This window comes from Neomonachus schauinslandi, chromosome 8, assembly GCF_002201575.2.
Source record: "Neomonachus schauinslandi chromosome 8, ASM220157v2, whole genome shotgun sequence".
In the NCBI taxonomy this organism is placed as follows: Eukaryota; Metazoa; Chordata; class Mammalia; order Carnivora; family Phocidae; genus Neomonachus; species Neomonachus schauinslandi.
In genome coordinates this window covers 116,225,063-116,237,959 of record NC_058410.1, presented here as the reverse complement: position 1 = coordinate 116,237,959, position 12,897 = coordinate 116,225,063, and the positions used below count along the sequence as shown (strand labels likewise).

The window sequence follows — 12,897 nt, the reverse complement described above, 5'->3', positions numbered from 1 at the left end:
TGATAACCATCTATCGTCTATCCTCTATTTTATTTATTTCTGCTTTATTATTTCTTTCTATCTACTAACTTGGGGTTTAGTTTGTTCTTCTTTTTCTAGTTCCTTAAGGTGTAAGGTTGTTTATTTGAGATCTTTTTTTGCTAAAAACTTCCCTCTTAGTATTACTTTTGCTGCATCCCATAAGTTTTAGTATGTTGTGTTTTCATTTTCCTTTTCTCAAGATATATTTTAAATGCCCTTTTGACCAATGGTTGTTGAAGTGTGGTCTTTAGTTTCCACTTATTTGTGAGTTTTCCCATTTTCTCACTGTTTTTGAGTTCATTTCATTCTATCATGATCACAAAAGATACATGAAATGATATTGATCTTCTTAAATTTGTTAAAACTTGTTTTTTGACCCAGCATGTGATTTAATCCTGGAGAATGTTCTGTGTGTGCTAGAGAAGAATATGTATTCTTATGCTGTTGGATGGAAAACACTGTGTGTGTCCTTTAGGTCCATTTATTGTATAGTGTTGTTTAACTCCACTGTCTCTTTATTGATTTTCTGTCTGGAAATTCCACCCAGTATTGAAAGTGTATTGAAGTCTCCTGCTATTATTGTATTGCCATCAATTTCTCCTTTCAGATGTGTCAATATTTGCTCTGTATACTTAGGTGCTCTGATGTTGGGTGCATTTATATTCACAATTGTTGTATCTTCCTATTGAATGATCCTTTTATCTTAATGTAATGACCTTCCTTGTCCCTAAAGACAGTTTTTTACTTAAAGTCTATTTTGTCTGATATAATTATAGCTACCTTATTTTCTTTTGGTTACTATTTGCATGGAGTATCTTTTTTCATTCCTTCATTTCAGTTTATGTGTATCTTTAAAGTAAGATTCTTTTTTTTTGAGATTTTATTTATTTGTCAGAGAGAGAGAGAGAAAGAGCACAAGCAGGGGAAGCAGCAGGCAGAGGGAGAAGCAGCAGGCTCCCCACTGAGCAAGGAGCCTGATGCGGGACTTGATCCCAGGACCCTGGGATCATGACCTGAGTCGAAGGCAGCCGCTTAACTGAATGAGCCTCCCAGATGTCCCTAAAGTAAGTTTCTTGATGTGGATAGAACTGGAGGGTATTATGTTGAGTGAAATAAGTCAGTCAGAGAAAGACAATTATCATATAGTTTCACTCATGTGAAATATAAGAAACAGGGCAGAGGACTGTAGGGGAAAGGAGGGAAAACAGAATGGGAAGTCATCAGAGAGGGAGAAAAACCATGAGAGACTCTTAACTACAGGAAACAAACAGGGTTGCTGGAGGGGAGGTTGGTGGGGAGATGGGGTAATTGGGTGATGAGCATTTAGGAGAGCATGTGATATGATGAGCACTGGGTGTTATACACCACTGATAAATTATTAAACACTACATCTGAAACTAAAAATGTACTATAAGTTGGCTAATTGAATTAAAATTTTAAAAAGTAATAATAAAGTAAGTTTCTTATAGACAGCATATAGTTGGATCTTGGATTTTTTATCCATTCAGTCACTCTATGTCTTTTGATTGGGGAGTTAAACCATTTACATTTACAGTAATTATTGATTGGGAAGGATTTAATATTACCATTTTGTTAACTGTTTTCTGTTTGTCTTACAGTTCTTTGTCCCTCTTTTTCTCTGTCTTCCTTTGTGTGGGTTTTTTTTTTTTTTTTTTTTGTATTAATAGGCTTTAGTTCCTTTTGTTTTGTGTAGCTTCTATAGGTATTTTCTTTGTAGTTACAATGGGGCTTATATAAATATCTTCTAGCTATAACACTCTGTTTTAAGCTGATAACAACTTAACTTCACTTGCATACAAAAACTCTACACTTTTACCTCTCCCCTACCCCATATATGTTACTGATGTCACAATTTACATCTATTTATATTGTATATCCACTAATATGATTTTAGTTATAGTTACTTTAATGCTTTTGTCTTTTAACTTTTACACTAGATTTAAAAATGATTTGCTCATCAATGTTACAGTGATACAGCATTCCATATTTGTCTATATTTTCACCTTTACCAATGTGTTTCATGCTTTCTTAAGTTATCATTTTGCTGTTAGCATCCTGTCATTTCACCTCCTTCTAACATTTCTTATAAGGCAGGTCTTAGTGGTGATGGACTCCCTCAGCATTTGTTTGTCTGAGAAAGTCTTTATCTTCCCTTCATTTTTGAAGGACAGTTTTTGCTGAATATAGCATTCTTGGTTGGCAGGATTTTTTTTCTTTCAGCACTTTAAATATATCATCCCACTCTTTTGGGCTGCAATATTTCTGCTGAAAAATCTATTGATAGTTTTATTGGGGTTTCCTAGTATGTGACAAGTTGCTTTTTTCCTGCTGCTTTCAATTTTCTCTCTTTGTCTTTGACTTTGATAATTTAATTATAATGTGCTTCAGTGTGGGTTTCTTTGGGTTCATCTTCTTTAATATCTTTAGGCTTCTTGGATCTTTAGGCTTCCCCAGATTTGGGAAGTTTTCAACATTATTTCTTTGAATAAGCATTCTGCCCCTTTGCCTCTCTCTCTCTCTTCTTCCTCTGAGACTCCCATAATGTTTATATTGGTCCATTTGATGATGTCCCCAGTCCCTTAAGCTATCTTCACTCTTTTCATTCTTTTTTCTTTTGGCTCCTCTGACTGGATGACTTCCAGTGACTCGTTTTCAGTTTCACTAATACTTTCTTCTACTTGATCTAGTCTGCTGTTGAATACCTCTGTTGAATTTTTCAGTTCACTTATTGTATTCTTCAACTTTATGATTTCTGTTTGGTACTTTTAAATTTTTCTAACTCTTTATTGAAATTCTCACTTTGTTCATGCATTGCTCTCCTAACTTCAGTGAGCATCTTAATGATGATTATTTTGAATTCTCTGTTGGGTAAATCACATATTTCTATTTCATTAGGATTGATTTCAAGAAATTTATATCATTTTTTTTGTTTGGAACATAGTCCCATTTCTTCATTTTCCTTGACTCTGTGTTGGTGTCTGTGCATTAGACAAAACAGCCACATCTCCTAGTCTTCATGGACTGGCCTCATACAGGAGAACACCCTTACCAATCATCCCAACCAAAGATTATGGGTGTCTTTCAGATCTTTGTATGTGTTTCCAAACCATTGTCTGTGTACTTAGCAGCCACCAGGAATCTAGAACGTGACAAGTCCTGTCAGTGCCCCGAGACAGGTGAGATAAAAGCCAACTCCTTGAGTAGCAGCTGAAAAAGTTGGGTGCTGCATATGTGATCCAATTCCTTCTTTCCTCAGGGACAATCTGGGAGCTGGAGTTTATCACCCACTCATTCTGCACTGAGCCAAGGAGAAGAGCTGTGACAAATATCTGTATTCTTGTTCAGACCACATACTTTTAAACCATTGCTTTGCTCTCTGTAGTTCCCAGGGGCCTAGTGAATGTCAATCCCTGTCAGCTCTCAGAGACAGGTGAGTTGGAAGCCAGTCTCTCCAGTAGCACCTGGAAAAGTTGGGGGGCTAGATGTGTAGTCCAACTCCTTCCAGGGAGAAGCTGGATGCTGGGCTTTACCACTGAAGTGAACTGAGGGAGAAGGAGCCATAGGAGGAACCCATAAACCTATTCAAAACCACCACTTGTTCTCTATTGTCCCTGGGAGACTAGCAAATTCCAGGCCCTCTCCTATGGACAGGCTAGTTAGAAGCCAGACCCTCAGTCAACAGCTAGAAAAGTCAGGGTGCTAGATGCGCAGTCTAATTCCTTCCAGGGAGAAGCTGGGAGCTGGGTTTTAGCACCTGCTCGCTCTCTGCTGAGCCAGGGAGAGGAGCTACAGGAAGTGCTTGCACACCCATTCAGTTTAGTTTTGTTATGATATTTTCTCACTCTCCTGGCATGCACAGGGCAAAAATATAACAGGGAACAATGGTCATGGGTATAGTTACTGTACCTTTACCTGACCCAGCTGCACCCTAGGGTATTTGTGCACAAAGTAGAAAAGGAAGAACTAAATTATTAAGGAGCTAGAAGCTCTGATTTGGGAAATTACTCTGAATTTTCTCTAGGGGCGCAATGGATACTTTTCTGCCCTCTGGAGGGAGCTATCCAAAAGAAGAAACTGCACTTGGAAATTGACCTATGAGCAGCACAGAAGATGAAGAAGGAGAAGAGGGGCCATCAAGCAGAGAAATGTGGAGGTACAGATAACATCTGACTATTTTTGGGATTCTTCAAGGAGCCTGAGAAGACATATTGCAGAAGAGGAACTTAAAGGACTAGTATTCCTACTGATGAAGCATGTAGGGGCTCAGAATACTGGGTTTGGGGATATCACTATAAATATGAAGATTTTGGACTTTTGTAGAAAAAATATTTAAGTTATTTAAAGAATAAGCCATATCAAACTTGCTTAATTTCCTTCATTTAAAAAAATAGTTATTAGATTCATATAACGAGAGAATGCTATTGTCTGTATATTTAATTTTTAGAAATTATTTGAGCAAATTTTTCATCCTTTTAATCAAGATTGAAAACATAGGTCATTTCACAGCCAGTTATATATTCTTTGTCTAAAGGCTATTAGTCACTAACTTACAGTTAAAATTTCTTTTTTTTTTTTTACAGTTAAAATTTCTGCTAAATGTGCCACAAAGTGCTGCCTTGTCTCTCTCCCATTCTTCTCAATCCTTATTATATAATTCAAGGTCATGAATATTCCATTTGAAGGTTTATTTCCATCTGTTCAGTACCACCCATATCTCCTAGCCTAATTATATCATTTATATTTTAAACATCTAGAAATCAACTCTATAACGAAAATGTCTAAGAAATAATAATCTCATATGCCATTAGCTTTTCTTCCTCTTTACAGTTCTTAGTCAAGCCTAAAGTGAATACCTCCCCTTTGAAGAATGGAACCCTACCTCAGCCTTCTTGTGTACCATGTGACAGATTCTATCCAGGCCACATTCAACCCCACTGGTTCCTGAATGGACAGGAGGAAAACAGCTAGGGTTATGTCCACCAACCTTACCCATAATAAAGACTGGATCTTCCAGATCCTGGTGATGCTGGCAATGACCCTTCAGCAGGGAGATGGCTGGACCTGCCAAGTGGAGCACCCCAGCCTGGATGGTCCTGTCACTGTGGAGTGGAGTGAGTTATTCCCTGATAACCATGTAGGCTCCAGATTCTGAGAACAGGGGATGTTCTAGCTCTGGGGTCCACTCATCTTGTCATGTGTCTACACACTGGGGTCAAATCTACCCCCATCTTTTTCCTAGAGAAGTCCCTGAGAATAGTTCAGAGCTGGGGTAGCAGAGACTTGGCCACCCTGACCTAGGGGATGCTAAGGATTCATAGGTCTCTGCTCTTGTCAGAAAACCTAGGAAACTCAGACACCTTCCTGAATTACCCCCACACATGGGAACTGTTCTCTGCCTTCGGTCTTTTGGCTTAGTGAGTTATTTTGAGAGGCAGCTACCAGAATTAGCATGTGTGTCCTTTTGAAGTCACAGCCTAATTTCCAGAACTTTGGGGTCCTTTCTACATTTCCTCCTTCTCCAAGGTATGTATCTGTCATAGCCTTCATATTGGTGTTCTACATCAGGTCTCAGAATCTCAGATAGTACCTGAGGGGGATGCAGCAGGTAGAGGTGAGACTGACCCCAGTCTGTGTTTCCCGGAGGCACACTGATTCTGCCCAGAGGAACGCTGGCTGGAATCTCAAGCTTTGTGCTGGAGCTCATCTTCCTTGTAGTGGGCATCTTAGTGCATATGAGGAGCAAGAAAGGTAAGAAAACCTGAGAGGTGGCTGAGGTTTACTTTCCCCTGACTTACTCACCCATCTTCCATGATAAGGAACTGACACACAAAAGCAATGCCAGAGAATCCTGGAGGCCACTGAAATCAGATTGTCAGGGAGCAAAAACAGGCTGGAGGGAGAGAGAAATTCGCAGGCTGGAATCTTATCTCAATCAGACGCATGGGGGCTGCAGATACTCAGGTCATGCCTAAGTTCATTTAGTAATGGATTAGTCTTCAACCAGCCCCTGCCTTACTTCCCAGGGATCAGACCATGGCAATGAAAATGAGATTGGAAAGTTTATCTAATTGTCTAAGATGCTTTTAATGGCTGAAGACATTCCCCTTTCTCCTTTCATTTTCACGTAATGAGAATCTTGAAAACCAAGTAATACTCCTGCTTTGTTTTTCTCGGTGGGTGGGTGGGTTGCAGAAAGTCCTTTCTTTTTTTTTCTTTTTTTTTTTAAGATTTTATTTATTTATTTGACAGAGAGAGACACAGCGAGAGAGGGAACACAAGCAGAGGGAACACAAGCAGAGGGAGTGGGAAAGGGAGAAGCAGGCTTCCTGCGGAGCAGGGAGCCCGACGCGGGGCTCGATCCCAGGACCCTGGGATCATGACCTGAGCCAAAGGCAGACGCTTAACGGCTGAGCCACCCAGGCACCCCGCAGAAAGTCCTTTCATTGCACCGTTACTCTGAGTCATCTACTGGGAGAGGGTCTCAGGCCTGAGCCTCTCTTTAAACTTCAGCCCGTTAGCAAGTGTGGAAAACGAGCGTTACTTTATTCCACTGATGAAGGAAGCCCAGAAAAATTCTTATTTTTCATCAGGCTAAGACTCAGTCTCACCAAATTTTTCTTTCCTGAGCCTTAGAGGAAGAGAAGTCAGCAACCTGAGATAACTTTTCCTTTTACCTCTGCAGGTTCCTGATCTGACCCAAAGACCTCCATGTGCCCCGGAACAAGCATTTTTCTATCTTTCCTCAGTCCCAGAGGCTGGTTCCGGGACAGACTTCAGCCTCCCAAGAGGATGTTACTACCAAGTAATGGCTCTGAAACTAGTTTCTATAGTTGTTCTTCTTTGATTCCATGCACACTTTCTCTCAGGGCCCCTATCCAAGTTCCCTTCTTATAGTTCCATAAATAATAAAAGGTCAATGTTATTGTCTGTTTTCTCTTAAGAATATGCACCAAGTCATCTCTGCCATTGCTTTTGTTTGAGGATTTTGGTAAACAATAGGAGTTCATGAAGAGGTTCATTGTTGTATATACACAGGCAAGAAGGAAAGCATGAAAAGGGGATATCCTAACTCGGGAAAGGTGGCAGATTGGACATGGACCTCCTCTGAATTCACCCTCTATCTTTGGGCTGTCCCAAAGATAGTGATTTGTGTTAGCTACTTTTATCCCTGTAGGTCTGGGACCATTCTTAGTTATTCAAGGATGAGCAGATGGTGAATTTTGTGTTATATGACCTATATTCACACAGCATTGATTCAACATATAACTTACAAAGAGCGTGTTTTACTATTACCATTAAGAAATCAAATTAAGGAGTGCCTGGGTGGCTCAGTTGATTGAGCGTCGGACTCCTGATTTTGGCTCAGGTCACAATCTCAGTCCTGGGATGGAGTCCTGCATCAGGCTCCCCGCTCAGTGGGATGTCTGCTTGAGGATTCTCTCTCTCCTTCTCCCCCTGGCCCTCCCCCTAAAGTAAATAAATAAATCTTTTTTAAAAAGAAATCAAGATCAGAATTTAAAATTGGAAATATAATGTAATAAACTTAAACCCTTTGTTTTGCATACCATGATAAATAGTCCTTGACCAAACAAGGCTTAGCCTTTTTAATGCAACAAGTTATAGAAGATACAGGTTTATCCTTTAAGTCTGTAGTCATCAGACCATCCAGGCCTCCTGTCCTCGTAATTCACAGTGTTAAAATGCTCAAAGCAGTAGATGCAGTTCTCTTTTTTAAACTTAGGTCTGCTTTTACAGTCCAAAATTATTTTGGGTTTTCTGTTTCATATGAAATTATCCTGAAAGTCGAGATAAGTTCTAAGTGGTCCTTTTTGCATAAACTATGGATTATTACCTCCTGAGGCACATAATGAGCTCTCAGAAGATCTCTGATGCACGGAGGTGGTGCCTCCTCTCTCCTTACAAGCAGCCCCAATATCTTGTTCGCCCCCTGGCCCCGCCCCCTGTCATTCCCGCTGCTTGCTCCCCTCCCATCATGCCTTGCGTGGGACCAGCTGCCCCCTTTCTAAGAGAGGCTGAGGGTGCAGACTTGGGTGTTACTGAGCTAGGAGTAAGCATAGCTGGGGTCTGCAGAAAGGATGGGATGATTAAGTGAGGGAGCCCAGGAAGAGAGGCACCGAGCATGGCGAATCAACCGTGACTCCCATAACCTGTTATGTGTGTGCATTGCTTCGTTTAACCCTCATAACTCAAAGGTTTTTTTCTTTTCCTTATGTCTTCCAGGTGCATTTGCAGTGGCTGCCGTGAGGCAGACAGTGGGGAGAGAATGAGGCAGAGCAGGGCAGGGAGGAGCTCTGAATCCAGGACATAGTTCCCTATCTGGTGGAGGGAAAAGGGGTGGAAGTGAAACAGCTCAGTGGGGCTCAGCCATCCAGAAAATGTCGGAAGGAGCATCTCAGTGTCTGGGAAAGAGGCGAGAAGCGACGCGGCTGAGAAAGTCCTAACCTATGTGGGGTTCAGGGATAAGAGGAAGAGAACAAAAAGGGAGACATGATAATCACCTTCCTTTTAATGGGATCGATTGGAAATACATCTTTGAAATTGATCCTGGAACATTTTTTTTTTGTAGTAACTTTTGTGAATGGATAATTTTCTTCATAATTTCATGTTGATTTTTTGTATCATGTAAGAATTCACTTGATTGTTAAGTAATGATATATTTTACCCTTTCATTCCTTTGATAATTTTGGAGGAATCTGATAATATTTGATCAAAAATTTCCAGACATATAATCAGAATGCAAAAAATATTAACTATTTCACTTCTAATTATTATTCTTTTTATTTCTTCTTGCAGTTTTTATCTTTTTATACGAGATTTCTCTAATATTTTACCACAGTGTAAAATTAACTTTGCTTTATAATTCTTTTTTTATATATAAATTTGATGTCTTTTTATAAATTTGTGTAGAACTGTAGTAAAAGCCCCTGGTACTTATTAACAAAGTGATAGAACTTATATTGTTAAAATTAATTGTGTTTTGTATTTATTCAACTGTTTTTCTGTTTTTAATTAGCCTTGCAGTATTATAATGAACATTTCTTGATTCCTTACTATGTGCAAGGCTCTGTTTTAAGAGATTCACAAATACTGAGTATTATCCCAATTAGATTTCCCAATAAACCAAGGACATAGGCTCCATAATAATCTCCATTCTACATGAGAGGAAACTAGTCACAGTGGGTTAAAAAAAAAAATCAGAAACACATATCAGGAACCACCTATAAATTAGCAAGAGATCATTTGGTGTTTACAAATTCTGCCCCCCGCCAAAATATTGAAATGCAAAGAAAGGATGGACCCCAAAGTTTAAAGGTAGGGAGTCTAATCCCCCTAGATCTTCAACACACTGCTTAGGACTTGCTCTATCCCAGAACATGTCCGTGCAAGGGAGATGGCGTTCACCATGGAGTGGGAATGACATTCGTTGGGATCTGTTCCTAGGGAGGAAAACACATAAGCAATCAAACCTTATGACTCACCCAGTTGCTCAAAATGAGGATCCCTTTCCTTATACTGTCTTCAATGAATCTTACACCTTAAAGAATCATGTGCTTTATACCAAACTTCTGTCTGGTGAGTGACAATTCCTGCTTATTGGTTCCCTTTTTCAGAATCTGGTCACACCCGGGGATAAGGAAGGCTGCCCAAGCTCATCTTCTCTGATATCTTAATATTATAGTATATAGTATATAAATTAATATATTAATATATTTTAGGAGTGGGGCCCATTGAGTGAGAGCTGCTCTGACTGCAAGTCTCTCAGCCCCCATCCTTTCCCAAGTTCCAGGATGGTGGTCCCGAGGATCACTAGGGTCCCAGGGATGGCCGCTCTCATGATGTCCTTGGTGATGCTAAGCTCCCCTTTGGTTCAGAGCAGAGACACCCCAGGTAAGTGCAGAGCTGCTCCTCTTGGAGGATCCAGCTCAGGGGAATGACCTAGGGGGCTTTCCATGTGGGCTCACTCCCTGAGAAAGACTTTGGGGCTCTGACATCGTGCAGGGGCTGCTATTCTCAGCAGAGTGAGGAGATCAGGGTGTGCATGTGATGGGGACGATGGTACCTGGTGGTCTGGAGTGATTTTGGAAGGACAAGATTCTCACAAAGGGGTCATCAAAATGACATTTCAACATCCATCAAAGATCAGAAAGGGGAAATTATGGTTAGTCTGCATTGTCCAAGATCTGAAGATCACTCTGTAGAATCAGTGCTCCAGGTAGGGGCCCCTTCCACAGAACCAGGCAGGAGCCCTCGTTGGAACCAGCGAGGAACCAGTGAGGAACCAGTGATGGCCAGAGTAGCAGAGGAGAGTGATGAGGATAAGCTATGGTTAAGGTAAAATATTAGAGAAATCTTGTATAAAAAGATAAAAACTGCAAGAAGAAATAAAAAGAATAATAATTAGAAGTGAAATAGTTAGGGCGCCTGGGTGGCTCAGTCGTTAAGCGTCTGCCTTCCGCTCGGGTCGTGATCCCAGGGTCCTGGGATCGAGTCCCGCGTCGGGCTCCCTGCTCGGCAGGAAGCCTGCTTCGCCCTCTCCCACTCCCCCTGCTTGTGTTCCTGCTCTCGCTATGTCTCTGTCAAATAAATAAATAAAAAATCTTTAAAAAAAAAAAAAAAAGAAGTGAAATAGTTAATATTTTTTGCATTCTGATTATAAGGAACTATGCTAGGCCTTGTGGGGCAGCTGACCATACCCCCACATCCTCCATGTCCAGAACTCCCACATCCAACACATTAGGATAGGGCTGGAGAGGAAGTGAGAAACAGGAAGTGGCATCTCCTTAAGCTGCCCCTTATGCATAATTTAATATTATAACTTCTAGATTTTTGTATCAAAGCCTCATAATACCTCTTAATTTCTAGTTCCAATTTACCACCAAGACCATGTGTAATAGAGTGGTGAGCAGTTTATGTTAAAATTCGCCATCTGAAACAGATACTCATCCATATCCCTACACTTTGCTCCAGGCCCAGGGACCCTGTGGGAAACATGACCTTAATTGACAATTGAGATTCAGACATCAGTAAGCCAGCTAACATACTGGGATCTGCAAAGATGGTTGCAGATGCCCCTGAAAAAATATGGGGGGCGGGAAGAAAGTAAAGCCTGGCAGGATGGGGCAGGTAGAGGACTAGTGGATAGAGTACAGTATGACATGGTATAAAAGAGACATTAAGTTACTAAAGGCTTAACAAATTTACCATGGGAAACTCCTGCAAAACAGTGTGTCTACTGGAAAATGGATCTTTTCTGCTGCCTGGAGGAGGAGAGGAGCCGTGGGGGTCAGAGTCCAGAAGTGATCAGAATTCTGGGTGAAATAAAAAGGGGGGTGAACAAAGGAGGTTAGCAGCAGGATGGAGATGAGATGAATAGTTCAGAGTAAATCAACCCCGCAGTGACACCAACAATCCTTGTGCTCTCCACCCCATGCTAGGGAAGTACCCAGGGCAGAGCAAACATTCTCTAGACTTGGTAGGCTCAGAAACTGCAATAACTACATCCACATTACAGGTCCAGGTTATGTGCTCCTAGGGAACTGAAGATATAGAGACTGAGGAAAGGCCCTGGAGTCACAAAGAAGGCACCAGAAATGTCTAACACACACAAGTATTTATTGATCCTTGGGATTACTCGGAAAGAATGCTCTGTAGGGAGGAACCTCAGAGGAAACCAGGGCCTATAGACCATCCAGTGTGGGGACTAAATTGTCACCATACATCAAATTCCAGCATTTATTGAGTGCTAAGTGTGAGTAGGATCACAGGCAGGAATTGGAGGGGGCTTTGGGGACATCAGTCATTGGTGTTGAGCACAGACATTCAGAGGCATTGGAGCTTTGAAGTAGATCTGATGCTGGGGATTCCCCTATGTCCTCTTATGTCACAAAGGGTTGTCACCTGCAGTAGGACAAACACGGTGGGGTTAGAACTCCCGGGTTAGCTTTGCATCCTCCATCCCTTTACACCTGCCTCCTTCATTTTCTTTCCTCACCGACCCCTCGGGAGGTAGTCTTCCCAGCAAATGTTGTTGCCCCCAGAAGAGGATCAGTGAGAAGTCAAGGGGCACCCTAGGGAGATGTCATTTCACTCTCCAGTTCTCCACAGTGCTCTGAAACTCCTGAGACAGGCCCAGCAACGCGATGATGAAAGTTGAAGGAGGTAGAAGTTGGGCACAGTATGTGAAGCTGCTCTTTAAAGGGGCGCCAATAACCCTTCAATACTGGCCCAGTGGATATTTACCTTAGTTGCCAGATTATAAACATCTAACATCACTAAATACTTCCTTGTTCCTGAAATTTCTGCTCCCTTGCCTTAGGTGACGAAATATTCTTCTAATTCTCCCGCCTCTCTGCTTCTTTGAAGTCTCTTGGAACACATCCCCTTCTTGCATTTTTTTAAGTAGACTCCACGGAAATCCTGGGATCGAGTCCCGCACTGGGCTCCCTGCTGAGCAGGGAGTCTGCTTCTCCCTCTCCCTCTACCTGGAAATAATGTGTCACTTCTCACACTTCATTATCCAAAGCAAATCACATGGATGTACCCAACTTCAAACGAGTTGGAATCTTTGGAGGTAAAAAGTATTCAATAAGTAGACATTAAATAAATAATATATCACTCATTTATTTTTTTTTATTCTTATGTTAATCCCCATACATTACATCATTAGTTTTAGATGAAGTGTTCCATGATTCATTGTTTGTGCATAACACCCACTGCTCCATGCAGAATGTGCCCTTCTCAATACCCACCACCAGGCTAACCCATCCTCCCACCCCCCTCCCCTCTAGAACCCTGTTTGTTTTTCAGAGTCCATCGTCTCTCATGGTTCGTCTA

At 41.3% G+C, this 12,897-nt stretch overlaps 1 protein-coding gene and 1 long non-coding RNA gene across 2 annotated transcripts in view; one reads left to right on the top strand and one right to left on the bottom strand.

Moving 5' to 3' along the window:
• The first annotated feature begins 3,325 nt into the window (after positions 1 to 3,325).
• On the top strand, positions 3,326 to 8,362 carry LOC110575570. Its single transcript, XR_002480028.2, has 5 exons — positions 3,326 to 3,472; positions 4,064 to 4,195; positions 4,870 to 5,153; positions 6,725 to 6,844; positions 8,284 to 8,362. It is a non-coding gene; the product is annotated as an uncharacterized LOC110575570 (long non-coding RNA).
• A 1,031-nt stretch (positions 8,363 to 9,393) lies between these two features.
• The window catches only part of LOC110575636 (HLA class II histocompatibility antigen, DP alpha 1 chain), an 18,543-nt gene continuing 15,039 nt past the window's right edge, over positions 9,394 to 12,897 (bottom strand). The window contains exon 5 of the mRNA XM_044917228.1: positions 9,394 to 9,500. Coding sequence (XP_044773163.1) covers positions 9,394 to 9,500 — 107 coding nt within the window. The remainder of the gene's footprint in view (positions 9,501 to 12,897) is intronic.